The 17,508-nt window shown below is 44.0% G+C and overlaps 6 protein-coding genes across 6 annotated transcripts; 4 read left to right on the top strand and 2 right to left on the bottom strand.

Annotated features, from left to right (window-relative positions):
• Positions 1 to 704: 704 nt before the first annotated feature.
• On the bottom strand, positions 705 to 1,603 carry Bfra_001771 (putative gpi anchored cell wall protein; the record flags this gene model as incomplete). The annotated part of the gene is made up of 4 exons (XM_037332196.1): positions 705 to 1,009; positions 1,082 to 1,278; positions 1,351 to 1,456; positions 1,519 to 1,603. The coding sequence occupies 4 exons, from the start codon at positions 1,601 to 1,603 to the stop codon at positions 705 to 707; spliced, it is 693 nt and encodes a 230-aa protein (XP_037196350.1).
• A 1,535-nt stretch (positions 1,604 to 3,138) lies between these two features.
• On the top strand, positions 3,139 to 5,575 carry Bfra_001772 (putative ferric-chelate reductase protein; the record flags this gene model as incomplete). Its single annotated transcript, XM_037332197.1, has 3 exons — positions 3,139 to 3,305; positions 3,611 to 4,697; positions 4,757 to 5,575. 3 exons carry the CDS (start codon positions 3,139 to 3,141, stop codon positions 5,573 to 5,575), a joined length of 2,073 nt encoding a protein of 690 aa, XP_037196351.1.
• Positions 5,576 to 6,382: 807 nt separating this feature from the next.
• On the top strand, positions 6,383 to 8,109 carry Bfra_001773 (uncharacterized protein; the record flags this gene model as incomplete). Its single annotated transcript, XM_037332198.1, is given in 5 exon segments — positions 6,383 to 7,009; positions 7,125 to 7,308; positions 7,475 to 7,805; positions 7,856 to 7,936; positions 7,947 to 8,109. 5 exon segments carry the CDS (start codon positions 6,383 to 6,385, stop codon positions 8,107 to 8,109), a joined length of 1,386 nt encoding a protein of 461 aa, XP_037196352.1.
• Positions 8,110 to 8,718: 609 nt separating this feature from the next.
• Positions 8,719 to 11,073, top strand: Bfra_001774 (uncharacterized protein; the record flags this gene model as incomplete). The annotated part of the gene is made up of 3 exons (XM_037332199.1): positions 8,719 to 10,814; positions 10,880 to 10,947; positions 11,009 to 11,073. 3 exons carry the CDS (start codon positions 8,719 to 8,721, stop codon positions 11,071 to 11,073), a joined length of 2,229 nt encoding a protein of 742 aa, XP_037196353.1.
• Positions 11,074 to 12,048: 975 nt separating this feature from the next.
• Bfra_001775 (putative betaine aldehyde dehydrogenase protein) lies at positions 12,049 to 13,548 on the bottom strand (the record flags this gene model as incomplete). The annotated part of the gene is made up of 1 exon (XM_037332200.1): positions 12,049 to 13,548. One exon carries the CDS (start codon positions 13,546 to 13,548, stop codon positions 12,049 to 12,051), a length of 1,500 nt encoding a protein of 499 aa, XP_037196354.1.
• A 1,966-nt stretch (positions 13,549 to 15,514) lies between these two features.
• On the top strand, positions 15,515 to 17,227 carry Bfra_001776 (putative choline oxidase protein; the record flags this gene model as incomplete). Its single annotated transcript, XM_037332201.1, has 2 exons — positions 15,515 to 15,758; positions 15,810 to 17,227. The coding sequence occupies 2 exons, from the start codon at positions 15,515 to 15,517 to the stop codon at positions 17,225 to 17,227; spliced, it is 1,662 nt and encodes a 553-aa protein (XP_037196355.1).
• Positions 17,228 to 17,508: the final 281 nt, after the last annotated feature.

Here is a 17,508-nt window from a genome sequence, read left to right on the forward strand (position 1 = left end):
GGAGTTTGATTTTGAACGAAAACGAGAGAGCCGGCGTTGTTGGATGAAGGATACATGGACGGCAAATAGACAGGTTACCAGAGCGATATAGAAGGACTGCACTACCTTTCCAGAATGAATTGAAGCTCATGCAATATATGTTCCCGATGTATCATGACTCGACTTTGTTATGCACTGTCACTAGATTACATCATTATCACACCTATTGCGGGGTTGAAGGGTGTTTACATCCGTGATAGTCGGGAAAATGTTGATCTGGCGGCACAATTGATGAAGCTTTTGAGATCAAATACATTGGCATGAGCCGCTAGGCTTATTTTGTGCATATTCTGTGAACACATACTGTGTTTAATCGGATATTTTCCTTGGCCTGTCATGATTAATGCATCAAAACTCTCACGGTCTATAATGTGATCTCCGCATATACAACGAGGACTACCTAGTAATTACAGTCTAAGGTTTCAAGTGTCATTGTTGCTTGCGATTTTGCAAGCGGGATTGTCTCTTTCGTGAGAATTCATTATTACACGTAGGTGAATAAAAATCCGTCTGGACAGTGAGCTCTGAGCCCAAATTTATAAGTTGAAGAGCGCCAAGTGATTTTTAATTAATTCTTTTGATTTCGATTATTCCGGAATATAATCCTATTTACAGCGTATTTCGCATTTGTTCATTCGTTATTCATATCATATCCCATCCATAATTTACAACAAGAAAGCAGCGAAGCTTGCAACACCGATACTTCCAACCCACATTAAGGATCCCATAGCACCGTAGGCCATAGGTGCGACAGCCAAAGCTCCAGCCGCGCTGGAACTGGTTGCAGCAGCTGTGCCGGAGGTTCCACTTGCGGAAGCGGTTGCGGTTGCGGTCGCGGAAGCTGGGAGGCTGGAAAGGGCTGCATCAGCAGCATAGCTTGCCGACACACCGGTTGCGTTCTTGCATGAAGTAGGAGCAGCGGTTGCCGATCCGGTAACGAAAGATACGGCGGCGCATTGGTAGAGGAGTCCTGGAGAAAGGAATACAGTTAGTTTGTGGAAGAGATGAGAGATCTGGGACTTGGCTAGAAGAGTGTGCATACCGTCTGGACCATCAGCAACAACATTTATGACACCTTGGCTTCCAGCGAATGTGGATGGAACAGTGATTGTTGGTTCGCAGAAAGCACCGAGACCAGTTTGTTGGACCGATGGGATAAGGGTTGTCCAATTGGCTGCAGCGGTATCATTTCCAAGCATAGCTCTGAACAACCATGTTGTAGTGGGGTGGGTAGAGGTCCTATTTTCAGTTATGTTAAAATTGTTCTTGGTACAGATGCATGGTACGCAATTGTTTGAAGAGGCGACTAACATTGCAATTGAGTCTCCATCTACGTGGAAGTCGGTAACATTATTATCAAAACCAACGGTAAAGCCACCACAAGGAGCACTTCCTTCTGCATCATCGTCGAAACCATCTGAAAAAATGTTAGCTTTCTCTTTCTCTTGTGGAGTCAATGTTCGAACTTGGGGAGCTTACAGGTTGGAGGGTAGTTCAAGAGAAAATGGGCAGAGCACTGGGAGACCACGGTAGCAAGACCGAGAAGGGCTGTTAAACGTGCCATTGTGTGAAAGTTCTCTTTGTCTTTGTTGATATTGGAGGATTTGGGATTATTCGAAGGAGGTAGAAGTAAGAAATGAAATCCTTTGAGGCTCAAAAAAAAGATACAAATCGAAAGCTTAATTCACAATTGACCAAATTCCTGGGGATGAGCAAGTTATTTAATCTTCTCTCGAGTACCCTGTTGGATATCAAAAAAAGTGCTCAAATTCCGTATCGAGCCATTATGTGTGTAAGAGGACCATGCTCGGGCCATGGATGCCAAAGGAATATCTTGCTCATCTTTAATTATTTTGAATGGACCCCTTGCCAAGAAGAGGTAAGAAACATATGTGTGCGGTATGTGGCTAAAAGGTATCTAGTATCTACCTAGGTATCTCCCCGTGAGCATGCCACTATTCGAATTCCGGATAGGAAGATTTCTTCGGGTAGTTACTTCCTAATTCTTCCAATGTTTCGGATGGTTTCTGATGTTCCTTTGCGTGTTCGGCCCAGTAGGGATTATTTGCATCAGACATCAGAGAGTCAGAGACACTAGATAAATCGATCATTCCAGACATAGTTACACAGTCTCGAGATAGTATCGTATCCTGCTCATTGTCCATGCTCACTCAAGCTACGCTGCTCAACAATGATTAATTACCCAAGTAGTATATAACCTTACCCGTTTCCTAAACCTTATCGTAAACTCACAATATTCATGCCCCTCCTTCCCATCCTCAATCGTCCGCCCTTTCACGATTCCGTTTCCCCATAAAATTACAGCTCACAGCCTCGGAAAGGTTTCAATACCCCAATATCCCATTCCATCTGCAAACATCATTGGTCGAGCAAGTTTTCTGGTTCCTTCCTCATACACTCTATCGATATAATCCAAAGTGGCCCGTCCCTTCTTCAATGAGCAAGATACGGTAAACGAGCGCAATTGAGCACATTTCAAGCCACTTGGCAAGGATCATAGCCGAGTTTAGTCGCTTGGCATACACATGTTTTTGGTCCTCTGTTGATAATTAGTAAATGCTTGATTGAACTTATTTGATTTGGATTTTGCTTCTTGATTTTGAATGACGGTGAAAGATTGACTGGATTCTCTCTTTGAGTATATTCAATTACGATTTAATCTTGAGGAATTGGGCTTGATTGTGATTGATTGATCACGGAAGTGAGGGAAGGAAAGATTTGTGACGTTTGTGCATAGTTGCATTATAATTCAACAAACGAGACTTCTTATCGATCAAAGAAAGAAAAGCAGAAATACAACACCCAGGATTGGTTGATAGCGAAAAAGGTTGTCGGGAACATCGAAATTTACTAAAGTGATCCGGGCTTTCAGATTCGATTACGATAAGTGGGGAAATCATTCATCAACATATTCTCGTCTTGCCTCATCATTTGGAAAGGGGAGAGGTCGGCTTTCTTCAAGGAGATCATTTCCGCTGGCTCGGAAGCCGGGAAGGCTGCGACGTTGAAGAAGGAGAGGAAGAGAAGACGATTACGACTTACGAATTTTCTGGTGGAGGCCGATATATCTAGGACAAGATGGACGCACTTATGAGTGGGATGAGTGGCGGGATGGATATGGGTTCGAATATGATGTTTAGACCTTATAATCAGAAGTTGGCGTTGGGATATTGGTATATCATTGCCGGGTTTGTGGGTGCGGTGTTGCTGTGTAGGGGGTTTGAGAGGTGGAGGGATTGGGATAGGTTAGTGGATTTTCATCTTCTTCTTTGCAGTTGTGGGAGGAGTTTGTTATTGGTGATTTGAGAAAATGATTGCGGGTGTCTCTTGTTTGGAAAGTCGACCTAGGAGATAGATCGATCATCTTTTTCCGTTGTGATGGGAGGGATGTGCGCACTCAGAGGGATATAGAGTATCCACACCCCAAACGAACTCGCGCCGAAGGGGGATCCAAAAAGCGCTTTGGAAAAGATTCCAGAGCATGAGTAGCATGAGCACGAGCAAGAAGAGTGACCATGAAAGATTATAGATCGCTAACAAATTCTAACAGACTTCGGAGAAGCAAAATAATTTCTCTAAAATATCCCACCAAACCTAGTAACCGAATCCAAGAGATATACGCAACAGCCACAGCCATTTTTCGAGAATCATCATATCCTCAAATCCATATTTCAACTCCTTATCTCTCATGGTTATCTCCTCCCTCGTCAGGCCGCACTATTCTTCTTCTTTGCTACTGGGCAATCTTGATCTTCATGATGACATACGACGTCACAATAAAAGATGCCTACTACTATGAACGCATTGGATTTCGGGGCGCCTGGATTTCAGTTACACAAGTTCCGCTTATTTATCTACTTTCTTCCAAGTCGAACATTATTGGAGCCTTGATTGGAAGTTCTCATGAAAGATTGAACTGGTTTCATCGTTGGGTTTCGAGGACCTTACTCCTCACTGTCACGGTTCATGGTGCCTTCTTCTTTCGAGAGTGGGTCCGAGCAGACTTTGTCGCCTTTGAGCTTAAACTTATGCCAATGGTAAAATATGGTATGGGCGCATGGGGTATATTGCTTTGGACCTTCTTAAGCTCCTTGAGTCCTTTGAGAAGGATGGCCTATGAAGTCTTCGTGTTGCAACATATTGCTTGCGCGGCAGTATTCTTGTGGCTGCTATACATTCACGTACCTGAATACGCTAGGTATAATGTATGGTTTGCTGTGGCGGCTATGTCATTCGACTGGGTTTTAAGAGGCATCCTACTTGTTGTCAGGAATTTCAGAGTGAAGGTTGTCGGAGCAGCTTGCAGAGGAATGCAAAGAGTTGGCCATCAAGCGGAGTTACAGGCTTTGAGTGATGATATAACCATAATCAGTATCAAGGACGCACCATTCACATGGAAAGCAGGCCAACATATGTATCTGTGGCTTCCGAGGCTCGGTCCACTCGAGACTCATCCCTTTACTATCGCGAGTCCGTATCAGACGTCGAATAAGTGTCATTGTAATGAGATCCAACTTGCAATCCGGGCTCAAAAAGGATTTTCGAGAAGAATACACAATTATGCATCCAAAATGCAGAGTCTCGATAAGACTGCTATTTTGACCGCATTTGTGTCTGGTCCTTACGGTGTACCTCCAGTATGTGCATTAATCTCCCCCTCAAAACCCTAATGATTCCGTACTAATTTTACCTGCAGAACTGGAGCTCTTATGAGACTATTCTTCTGATCTCCGCTTCCACTGGTGCATCTTACACCCTCCCTATCCTCGAATCCATCCTCCATAATCCCACACCAACCTGTGTGCAGCGAATTCAGTTCCTTCTTGTGGTCCGCGAGCGTAGCCACATCTACTTTTATACGAAACGATTAGGAAGCGCGCTTGCTCTTGCGGATAAGAAGGGTATTGAATTAATTGTGAAAATTGCCGTCACTGGCAACGATGGAGCATCAATGACTAGCTCAAAGGCCGAAGAAGGAATAGCAGGATATCAATCAAGTGAGGAGGCTAAAGAAGAAGATTCAAAGATGAAATCCATTGCATCTAGCTCATCATCAGAAGCAGGAGGATGCTGCTGCAATCCGCGATCCAGTGGGACGGCAAACGACGACGAACTCTCCATACGAAGCTCCAAACGTCAATCATATAACGATGAGAAGAATTCGGATAAAATAGAATCCTTCGTCACCACCCAACAAATATCTCGCGTCTCTGGAGATTCTCCTCAACCTGGTGGTGGTTGTTGCTGTGCCAAAAAACCGGAGGCGAAATCAAGCGAGAAATCAAGGAGGGGAGTGAGAGATATAATATATTTGAATGGAAGACCAGATATTAGTCAATTCATCAGAGGGCCAATAGAAATCACAGGAGGAGAAACTGCCATAACAGTCTGTGGAGGAAAGAGTTTGGTGGCTAAGGTTAGGAATTCAACAGCCAAGTTGAGCGATGAGAGAGCGGTGCATAAAGGAACGGGGGCGAATGGAATTTTCTTGCATGTGGAAGAGTATTGTTTTTGAGCGAATTTAGATATCCAACACCTATATATTGATATTTTCACCATTCTTGATCGAAGCCTTTCGACCTCCACTTTCTCCTGCTGGGCGACGCAGCTCGGCTCGAGGGCTTCTTTTCTTTGTGGTACCAATCCGTCACAACACCCCTAGTAGATGCTTCTGCCTCTAACGTACACTCAAAACTAGACTTTCACCGCTACGCCTGCGAATTATGGTGTCTCACTATCACGTGATTGTCATCTTCTGCTCACTTTTTCCTATCGAGTCTAGAGCTTGTCCTACCCCAAGATCCACTATGTCAGCGTGCTGCTGGTGATTTTTCTGTCACATTTCAAAGGACACAAATTCCAAGTAAACTGTCAACCATTATTCACCATACGAATAATACTGGAGAGAGAGATCTGTGCAATATACGACTCATAATGTCCAGGGGGTAAGCTGAGCTCTGAGGAACCATTTGACGTAAGATCTTACAATGAGTCTAAATGAGTATGATGGCGCGCCAATCCCTGGCTGCACATCACAAAATGATTTGTTCATGCGCCAATCCCTGGCTACACATCACAAAATGATTTGTTCATGCAAGGTAACATTCCTTTCTTCCTTCGGTGAGAACACAAAACCCGGTGCCGGTTTACCAGTATCCCACGAATAAAATGGGATGGATTACTTGGCGCCAACCTCACTTGATTTATAAACGTATACAACGTCTTCCAATATCATCTGTTAGTAAATCATATTGCGCGACTGTTTGTCGGCTTCCTAGAGATATCATACCACAAGGATTGTATGATATGAATGCACACCAAAATGTCAACCACACCTAGCGATCATATTCCGCTGTCTAGAAACCATCTCTGGGGCCCAGAACGGAGGCGTCTCTCTGCGCATCTTATTCAGAAGGCTCTCGATGCACTGCCAGGCTCTCGTTCTTCGGAACACTTACCAAGCAAACCATACGAGACGATCAAGAGACCGTATGAGCAACATAGGTATACGGGAAAGGCGAGTAAATCTTACGTGCCTCCAGCGCCTGTTAGTGAGAGAACGAAGAGAAAGGAGAGACCGCTGACACCGAGCGAGGGTTATGGATTGGGGGTTTTTGGGATGGGATTTGAGGTTGGTGGGGGTGAAGTGGAGCATGTGGAGAGAGAATTCTTTGGTCAAGGAGGAAGTACATTCTTTGGTTTGTTGCCATCGGAGGTGAGAATGGTGATTTATAAGTGGGTACTTGGAGGGAAGGTACTGCATATCGTAAGATGGAAGAATAAGTTGGGTCATATCGTTTGTGAATGTGATAGAAGAGACTCGGATGTAGGGACGAGGGAGGAGGATGCGTGTATCGTTGCGGGGTGTAGGGGCGTGAAAATACAGGGCGGGAGTGGGGTGTATGAGAGAGTTGGGGAGGGGAGCGGAAGTTTGCTTCAGTTGCTACAGGTTTGTAGACGAATGTATGTTTATATTCTATATTCATCTCGCATTTGCCTTATATCTTTCATTTCCATCTCTTCTCTTCTCTTACTTCGATCAAATATCTGAATGGCAATGAAAGATTGGGGCAAAACCTAAAGCTAACAAACATAGCTACTCCGAGGCAATCTCTCTTCTCTACTCGACCAACACCTTCAATTTCGACAGCATGGAATCTTTCATCTCTTTCAGTAACGAGATTCTTCCCCGTCGCTTTGATTCCATTACCTCAGTGACCCTCGATTTCTCCTTTGATACATCATCCCGTAAGCAAGATCGATTCTTTGATTTTGCACTTTCTTATCTCTTCAAATACCAGCCTTCCAGACCCCTTTCCTTCTCACCCCATCATCATCCCGAATTTCCCTCCTCCCCGCTCTACCCTTACATCTGTTCATTCTCAACGGCTCACTAACCTTCCCACCCATACAGTATATAACGAATCCTCCTCTAACGACGTGCCCCGTTGGGAACGTACATGGATGATACTCGGGTCCATGAAATCGCTTAAAAGTCTCAAAGCAACAATCATCTGGCCTAGAACAATACCAGCTTGGAGTCACGAACTGAGGTTATTGGAACCCTTGAATATGGTAGGGATACTAGGCAAGGATGGCAAGGGTGGTAAGGGTGAAGGTAAAGATGGTGAGCGTAGGCCTGAGAATAAGGATGCGTTTGAGGTGAGACTGAGGGAGTTGACGAAGGAGGCAAGGGGGAGAGGGAAGGCGAGGGCTTATGAGGTGGGAAAGGGGTTTGTGGTTGGGTAGGTTTTCCATGTTTTTTAGTAGACGATTACTGACTACGATGGTGTAGGAAGGCGAAGATTGTACCGGCAGCGGGGTTTGATGAGATCACCGAAGAGGACTTGCCGTTTAAGGTTGTCAGGATGAAGTTGTAAGAGCAGAGAATTCAATGTAGAAGGTGTAAACTCGCAACATCTACTATGGGGTAAAAGTGACGCAAAACAAGTGAATGGACTTCTTGCAGCTATGATTCTGGTTTGTATATTTTCTTGGCGCTTGACGAGGACCTTAATGATTGAGACCATGGTCAACTTGGAGACTTGAGATTGAGTCAAAAGTCATTACATGTTCACCCTTTCTAAATCTGGGTACATCACATCTTTGAATATTTGGGGTGATATAAAGTGCAGGAAAACAATCAACAAGACTACCTAGGGCGCAGCAGTGGAGTTCAACGAATTCAAATTGGCAATTGTATCAGAGGCTTCTGACTCTTAGAATTCACTTCTATTTACCTCAACCTTGAGCTTCAGCTGACCAATTAAAAAATTCAGATGGAGGAGATAGTGAATGTGAAATGATGCCACGATAACAGAGATTTCGGGGCAATTTTCACGCGTAAATATTACCTATATGATATTCCCATCAACAAACCTCCCACAACAACCTTTTTCCCAAAACCCTACAACACAAAAATCCAAGATCGATTGATTAAATTTTTTGGAATTCTTTCTCTTTCCTTTGGGAAGCGGATTTCTTCCTTCTTCTTTTGATTAATACATCATTCCATCATTCCATCATTCTGGCTTTGCAATTTCCAATTTCTGAGGCGCTCTTTCCCAGAACAACGAGAAGCGCACACACTTTTCAGTGGCTTCTGCTATTACTTCAATTCAGTTTCTCCCACCTGTTCTTTCCTCTTTCTTTTTCAAGATGGACGAATCCAGAAAACTCAAACCCACAGTGGAAAACACTAACCCATACCTATGGGAGATGCAACTTCTCACTCAAGAATTTAATGAGCGCGAAGCAAATTCCAGAGGCAGTCTCAATGACTTAGCAGATCAAGCAAGTCTACAACAACACAATGTCGCTGTCGCAAAATTGGAAGATCGAAAGCGTCGTGCTAAGGCGACTGTTGATGCAGATCGGAGTTTGGAAATCGATATCATCAACAAGAAATATGGGGAAAAGTCGCAAGCACTCGAGGCAGATTATACCAAGAAACGAGAAGATCTGGAGATGAAATTGTTCAAGAAGAGCGGTCATTCTTATAAGAGACTTCAAGAACTGCATGCTAAGAATCTTTTGCAAATTCAAGAGTTCGAAGAAAAAGCAAAGGATATCTTGCAGCGAATGTCGAAGAGCTTGAAAGAAGAAAATGCCATTTCTACAATGGGTTCTAATCTTGCAATCTCTGTCACAGCCACTGGCGCCATCGTCGATACCCCACCTACCAGTTCCGCTGGTGAGTCGACGATGCCCGTGAGTCGAACTGAAAGAGTGATTAAGGATGAATATCTTATGGCTAGCCCAGATGACGATCAATCACTTTTCGTAGATTCTCCAGAGTTTGAACCCAGAGTTCCTCCACCGATGGAAGCTTCATTGGATTCTCATCCTCTGACTGCAAGCCTTGGGTTCAGACCATCTCCAAATGATGATCACTCGATTAAGCATCAAAAGACTAAGGAATTGCCATCTACCTCGATCAAGAGGGAATCATCTCCTTCAATGAATGATGCATCCTATGCTCAAGACCTTTTGAGCATTCATGCTCATCAGTCCTACTTCCCCTCTACGACGACCGCAGGCCGATATTGTAACCCTGGCAAGGAAAACGAAACAATCCTTCATAATGGTTCTATGTCACCAATTTCAGTTTCTACTAGACTTCAACCGGCTCACGCGCAGCAAACTTTGGTCAATAGCCCCACATTGAACGTTTCCAGCGGCCTTCCTGCTTCTGCACAATTCGCACGTCGAGGTTACTCATCGTCACAAATCAGTAGACCTCTCATCAGCGCTCCCAGAAAGACATTTTCGAACGCTGGACTCACCGACAATGCCTCGAGCATTGGAGAGAAACAATGCAACGATTATCGCCAAGGCCAAACGATCACTCCCTTAAAGCGCAAGGCTTCCGGCGTTAATTTGAGCGATCTTTACGATGATATGGAGACCTCGAAGGCTGGAGCCCCGACTCAAATTCAGCAAAAGTCTGAGGAAGTATCTAGAGTTCGAGAAGTACGCCGAAGCGCAACCAATGCTTCAAGTGCTAGTGGTGCGGGTAGGAACTGGATTGGCCAAACCCCCCAATTCGGTCGGCAAGAGGCTATCAAGGAGGAGCCAACTTCAGCAGTGACCAGTGTATCTCGATATATGAATCCAGAGCCAGCACACATGCCAAGTCCTGTCCATCAACCTAGTAACGTAGAGGCAATGCAATCAAGGGTCTTGACTCCAAGACATAGTAATGTAGGCTCATCGCGAAGAACGACCACTGGCACTGGATCCTTCAGCTCAGAGCCATCTCGACCGTTAGCTGCTACCCACAAGCTTAGCGTTGCAGAGGCTCGACTATCCTTTGGCTCTATTCCTATCGAGTATATCTCTTATGATGCTGGCACCCCCTCCCGCTCCTTCCCTGTTACCTGGTCTGGCACGAAAGGTAGTCACAACTATAGGCAGCAAGTCAGTCATAACTTTAGGCTACAAGTGATGCTCACGAAAAACAAGGTCTTGCACCCCTATGATGGCGCTGATGACAAATCCTCACAGTATCCCAAATTGGTAGTCGATGATTCTTGGGTTCTTGGTGGCTTCTATCACAAAGAGTCGGGCAACTACAGAATCGAGATTTATAGGCCGAGATCGAAGAGGGAGTATAGGGCGGAATTTGAGGAAGGTCATGACCGTGTCGAGACCCAAAGCGCGAGGTTGAGAATTGAATTTGCCGAGGAAGTAGCACTTAATCACTTCCTTCAGTGGTATGAAAAGATGCACCCTAACGCTGAAATTAATCCTGAGTATGTCTCTCATGAAACCGTTGATTGTTCTTTCCTCGCGACCTCCAGCTAATTTATCTTCCTAGTGATCGCCTTGGCTCCCTCGGTGATTTCCATGACGAGAGCGGTAAATCCGACCCGGTATTGAGAGAAAGTGAGCACACATCCATTGGATTGGTTCTGATATTCAAGATAAGAAACTAATGCCACCACAGAGATCGAGAAGAGAGCTCAAAGATTCGCACTTGTCGCACCTGTTGCGGTCATGACTTCGGTTTGATCGATCGATTTTATTGATTTTCTCCTGGCAGAGATACAATAATACAACAAAAGCCGCCAAGAGAAATTTGTACGATTGTAATGAAGTCAATGTCTGACTAGCTAACATAGTATCTTCTGAGAGAATTTTACCTTGTGTATCACCAAGCGGAAGCACACCATCGACAAAAACACACACCCAAAAAAACTCCAAAAATCCAAAAACCCGAAGAGAAAAAAAACTTGACGAATAACGAATACCTGATACCTACGAATGACGAACATTACGAGCTTACGATGTATGAACGTAGAAAATGACATTCAAGGTAACGCAGCGGAGCATTTTGTAAGACTACATACAAGAGAAATATTGGGAGCATGACGGAGATTTGTCCTCAATATCTATCACGATGTTGGATACCGATTTTGGCCTGGAGAACAAAAAGTTGCAATATTCATGCAGAGGGCGTTTTGATAACAATCATCTCGCACTGGCAGAAACGTTGCTACTTCGGAGGGCTGGAAAAAGTTGATAACGAGTTGCAGAAAATGGTTGAAAACGAGAAGAAGAAAAAAAAGGAGAGGTAAAGAGAGAATAGTTCAGTCAGAGTAGATGTAATTTTTTTTTTTACACCTTTGTCTTTTGACAACTTTGACGTTGACATGAGGTCAAAGTATTGCTATGTGATGTCCACTATTCGCCCTTGTCCCGAGATATGTACACTTGAATTTGCAGATTGACATTCCCACATATAGTTTCGTCTCTGGTTGACCTCGGACGGGCAGGCAGAATGTTCTTTTCATTCTACTAGAATGGTATGTTTTTTGTGACCAGTGTCACAAGGCGCGTCTATTTTCATTGATGTGGACCAATAATCTAGATTTTAGGATTCACGAGGGAAGCAAAACCCCCTTTCTCATTTTGGATTTCTTTCAATTCCTCCTCAACTCCCTCAAATGCTGGTATATCTATGTCTAAGAACTATCAACTCCAAATTTACAATTTACAAAAAACAGTTCCCACCTCTCCACCTCCATTCTGCACTAAAGTACTTCTCTCTCTAACCCAAGCATTTAATCCCCTCCTTCCATTCTCAACACCTACTCCGCTCATTTTCCAACCTCCTACACTCATCTCCGCGGGACTCTCTCCCCATGAATTGATCCATGTGATACCAGCTTCAATCTGACCGATCACTTCATGACATTCATTTATATTCTTGCCGAAGACGCCAGCTGCCAATCCTAATTTTGTGTCATTGGCGCGACGGATAACTTCTTCTGTGGTGGAATATGGGAGGATGCAAAGGACTGGACCGAAGATTTCTTCGCGGGTGATGAGCATGTCATCTGTACAATCTGTGAAGACTGTAGGACGAACCCAGAAGCCTGATTCATGGCCACTTGGGATATTGGTTGGCTTTTCGGGACCACCGTAGAGGAGTTTTGCTTTATCATTTTCAATTCCGTGTTGGATATAGTTGAGAACTTTCTTGTAATGGATTTCTGAGACGAGAGGACCAAAATTACTGTTGGCATCCATTGGTTCCAAAGCTCTAATGTATTCCATCTTTTCGATAAGACGTTTCTCGAATGCCGATTTCATACTTTCGTGTACGAAAACTCGGGTTCCATTTGTGCAGACTTGACCGGTGGAATAGAAGTTGGCCATCATGGCTCCATCGACAGCATTCTCAAGGTCGGTATCTGGGAGGATAATGAGAGGACTTTTACCGCCCAACTCCATGGTAACATATTTCATGCCGCCAGCCGCTGAAGCAGCAACCTTTTGTCCAGTTGAAACTTGACCTGTGAAACTTACTTTGGCAATACCTGGATGGGTGGTCAAATATCCTCCTACTGATCCATCTCCATGTACGATGTTGAAGACTCCCGGTGGTAATCCGGCTTCTGCATAAATTTGTGCGAGGATTTGGCCATGTAATGGGGTTACTTCAGATGGTTTATAGACCATACAGTTGCCAGCTGCTAAGCAAGGTGCAGATTTCCACAGAGCGATTTGAATTGGATAGTTCCAAGCTCCAATGCCGGCACATACGCCCAAAGCTTCCTTTTTGGTATATATCCATGCATCTGGTCTTAATTGTGTAGTTTCGCCATTCATTCCCCCACTCGCGACTAAGCTTGCAAAGTATTCTAGCACGTCTGCTCCAGTAACGACATCGACTGCGCTGGTTTCTGAATAAGCTTTGCCTGTATCGTGTGTTTCCACCTTCGCAATTTCATCGTTTCGTTCGCGAAGTATTTGAACGGCTTTGAGAAGGATTCGGGAGCGGACAATTGGTGGTGTCTGAGACCATGATGGGAATGCTTTGCGTGCCGAAGCTATCGCGGAATCAATATCTGATGGAGAAGCCTTTTGTACCTGTGCTAAAGGTTTTCCTGTTGCGGGGTTGACTGTTGTGAATGTTTCTTTAGAAGTTGCTTGTTGGACTTTGCCATCATAGTAAAGCTGTTGTTCTGCGTATGTAGACATTTTGAGAATAAGTTTTGATAATCAATCGTTTGCTGATACTCAATGACTTTCAATGCTCACTCACTTCTTTCACCAATGAAAACCTTAGGATGATGCTATACAATGAGGTAAAGAAGGGAATGGGTCTCGAAGCAAATAATTTCCTTAGTGGGGCAAAAGGAAAGCGCACACCCTTGATACCGGTATTCTTCGGTAGCTAAGAAGTAAATTCCTGGAATGGACTCGATTCAAACCTTTACACCAATACCAATTGGTAATCGTGGCCAGTGTGGAGTGGGAAAAAATGGATACGACGAAAAGTATCCAAGATGGAAATTGTCAAACAAGGCGGAATGTCGGACCAGAAAGAGAATCGTTTGTCAGATACCGAGCGGAATACTGGATACGGGAAATCGCCTTCTTCTCGGGGGATTGCAGATGCAGATGAGGCGATTATATGTTATTGATGACCAGCCACCTTTACTCCGTACTCCGTAGATAGATCTAGATAGCGGGAGGGCTTGTGAATCTTCGGAGATGATGATAAGGAGAAGCAAGATCGTAAGTTTAATGGCATTGATTGATATGGATGATAAGTCAAGGGGGAATACGATATCAATTGGCATCGATATCGATAAGACAAGACGAGGGGGTTACGGTAGCTAGTGTATCGTATAGAGAGTGAAAGACTTTACCTGCAAGTGAGTTAGGTAGATGGTGGATGGTTGAAGGTTTGACGGCTTGAAGTCAGATAAAAAGATTATGTACGATGGATGTATGTAGGGAAAAACTCACTTCATTTGGTAATGACGACGATCGACAAGGATGAAAGCAACGGCTTGGCATTTTACATTAACTTAGATTGTAACAAATGGGTGTCAATATAAGTCATTATTGGTCAACATGTTTCAGTCCCCCAGAAAAGCTGGCCAGATCTAAGCCTCATTTGGTCTCACACATAATACATCAAACAACATCAGAGCACCAGGGAAAACTTTTCCTTTGAACATTATTCATTCATTCATTCATTCATTCATTCATCTGTCCATTCATTCGTCCATTCATTGACTTCCATCAGACATCAGACATCAGACATCAGACAGCATATACATCAGACCTCAGATTAGACGTTTCTTTGTGCAGTATGTGTTTTGATTGTGTGAGATGGTTCGGGTTGGTATAATAGGTATCTGCTATAACACTCTGGTAAGAGTATCTAAGTGATGATTAATGATAACCTTATATGATTTCCTAAACGGCGAGAAAAAGCATCGAACACCTCCTTCAACTGATCGACTGACTGACTGACTTTTGCTCTCTGTATGTACGATTACTGCGACATGATTCATTCATTCTCTGCTTGACCAAAAAGTCAATTTTACTACTGCTATTCAATTAGTCTAACATCTTGGGTTATTACTGGATTGATGATCCTTGATAACTTGGTAAAACTACCAGGTACTTCGTAAAGGACTTCTTAAACATTCACTAGGAAGGAAGTTAGTTTCCTAAGGCTAGATAGATACCTTTTTCTCTCTCCATTTTTTAACTAATTTTTTCTTCTCCATTCTCTCTCACTAATAAATTCCATCTTGATTCGTCTTCACCGTCATTTCACAAGTCAAACTATCCAAAGGACCACGCGCCCTCTTTCCCTACTTGGCAATTTTTATCTATCATTTTATATCTTTGCATACCTGGCAGGCAATAGTTAACCTCAGGGGGTCCCTCTTCGATCGTCCATATTCTCTTACGATACCGCCTTATACGATTGTACCGAATAACCTCGATTTGGAATCCACTTCCAGCCCCTCCTTGACTAGGATATCATCAATCTCAATCCCTAGATAGAAATCACCTGAGGGCGACCTTCTACACGTTACTATTACAAATACGTTCATCGTTTCTTATTTAGATCTTTTTCTTCTGAATAGAATAGAATCCTTTCCTTTTGGATATTCAAAACTTATCAGACCAAGTATTCAAGATGACTACCGATCTTCTATCGCCATCTCAAGTCAATGACTTTGACTATGTCATTGTTGGAGGTGGAACAGCAGGATGTGTTATTGCTAGCAGACTTTCCGAATACTTACCAAATAAGAAGATTCTTATGATTGAGGGTGGTCCAAGTGATTTCAATAATGACAAAGTATTGAAACTCAAAGAATGGCTTACATTACTTGGTGGAGAATTGGATTATGACTACGGAACTACGGAACAACCAAATGGTGATTATGATTCTTCTCGGAACAATGGAAGTTGATGCTGACAGAATGTAGGAAATTCATACATTAGACACTCACGTGCGAAAGTTCTTGGAGGTTGCTCTTCTCACAACACACTGATATCATTCCGTCCATTCGAGTATGATTGTCAAATTTGGGAGAGTTTGGGATGTAAAGGATGGGGATTCAAGACCATGATGCGTCTCATTGATAACCTCCGCAACCAAACTAACCCTGTTCATCCACGACACAGAAATCAAATTTGTAAGGATTGGGTCCAATCTTGCTCTACTGCCATGGACATTCCTATCATCCATGATTTCAACCACGAGATTCGTGAAAAGGGTGCTCTCGAACAAGGAGTTGGTTTCTTCTCAGTATCATATAACCCAGATGACGGACGAAGAAGTTCGGCTTCTGTCGCTTACATTCACCCAATTCTTCGCGGTGCCGAGAGTCGACCAAACTTGACTATCCTCACCAATGCCTGGGTCAGCAAACTTAACTTTGACTCCAGCAAAACTGTCAAGGGCGTAAACGTAACCTTGAAATCCGGCGAGAAACTCACCGTCTCCCCCAAGACCGAAACTATCCTCTGTGCTGGCGCAGTCGATACCTGTCGTCTTATGCTCCTCTCTGGAGTTGGCCCTGCCCAACAACTCAAAGACCTTAACATCCCCGTCGTACACGACCTTCCAGGTGTAGGAGAAAATCTCATCGACCACCCCGAATCCATCATCATGTGGGAACTCAATGCCCCCGTTCCACCTCAAACTACCATGGACAGTGACGCTGGTATTTTCCTCCGTCGTGAACTCCCCAACGCCGCCAAGAACCACACCCACCCAGAACTCAACCCCAAAGCTCTCCCAGATGGCACCATTGCAGATATCATGATGCACTGCTACCAAATCCCCTTCTGTCTCAACACTGCTCGTCTAGGCTACGACGCCCCTCTAAATGCATTCTGCATGACCCCCAACATCCCCCGTCCCAGATCCCGAGGACGTATTTACCTCACCTCCTCCGATCCCTCTGTAAAACCCGCCCTCGACTTCCGCTACTTCACCGATCCCGAAGGCTACGATGCGGCCACCATTGTTGCCGGTCTCAAGGCCGCACGTGAAATCGCAAAGAAGGCACCTTTCTCAAACTGGCTTCTCCGTGAAGTAGCACCCGGCCCAGAAGTTCAAACTGATGAACAACTCTCAGAATACGGAAGAAAGGTTGCTCACACCGTTTATCACCCAGCTGGAACTACCAAAATGGGTAGTGAGCAGGACAAGATGAGTGTGTGTGATGAGAAATTGAAGGTCAGAGGACTCAAGGGAGTGAGAGTCGCGGATGCAGGTGTTTTCCCAACAATGACTACTATCAATCCTATGTTGACAGTTTTGGCAATTGGAGAGAGAGCGGCGGAGATGATTGCACAGGAGGCTGGATGGAGGGGAATGGTGGAGCCAAGGTTGTAGGTTTTAGTTGTAAGGAAAGGGAAGGAGAAGCGAGAAAAGAAGAGCTGGGTATGTGTACAGGGATACGGATACGGATATTATTAGAGTGGGTAAATTTCAAATACATAAGAAAATGTATATAGTTGGGTGGATGAGAATGATTTTTATTTTTGCACGCGAGCATATAATGCGTGGAGAGGAGTTAGTCAAGTACTTGTATAGAAATACCTAAGAAAGAATCTTATGACAACAATCAATATATCAAAATATATATACTACATCTGTGCATACACCTCAGTACA

Source organism: Botrytis fragariae (genome assembly GCF_013461495.1).
Source record: "Botrytis fragariae strain BVB16 chromosome Unknown tig00000006, whole genome shotgun sequence".
Classification (NCBI taxonomy): Eukaryota; Fungi; Ascomycota; class Leotiomycetes; order Helotiales; family Sclerotiniaceae; genus Botrytis; species Botrytis fragariae.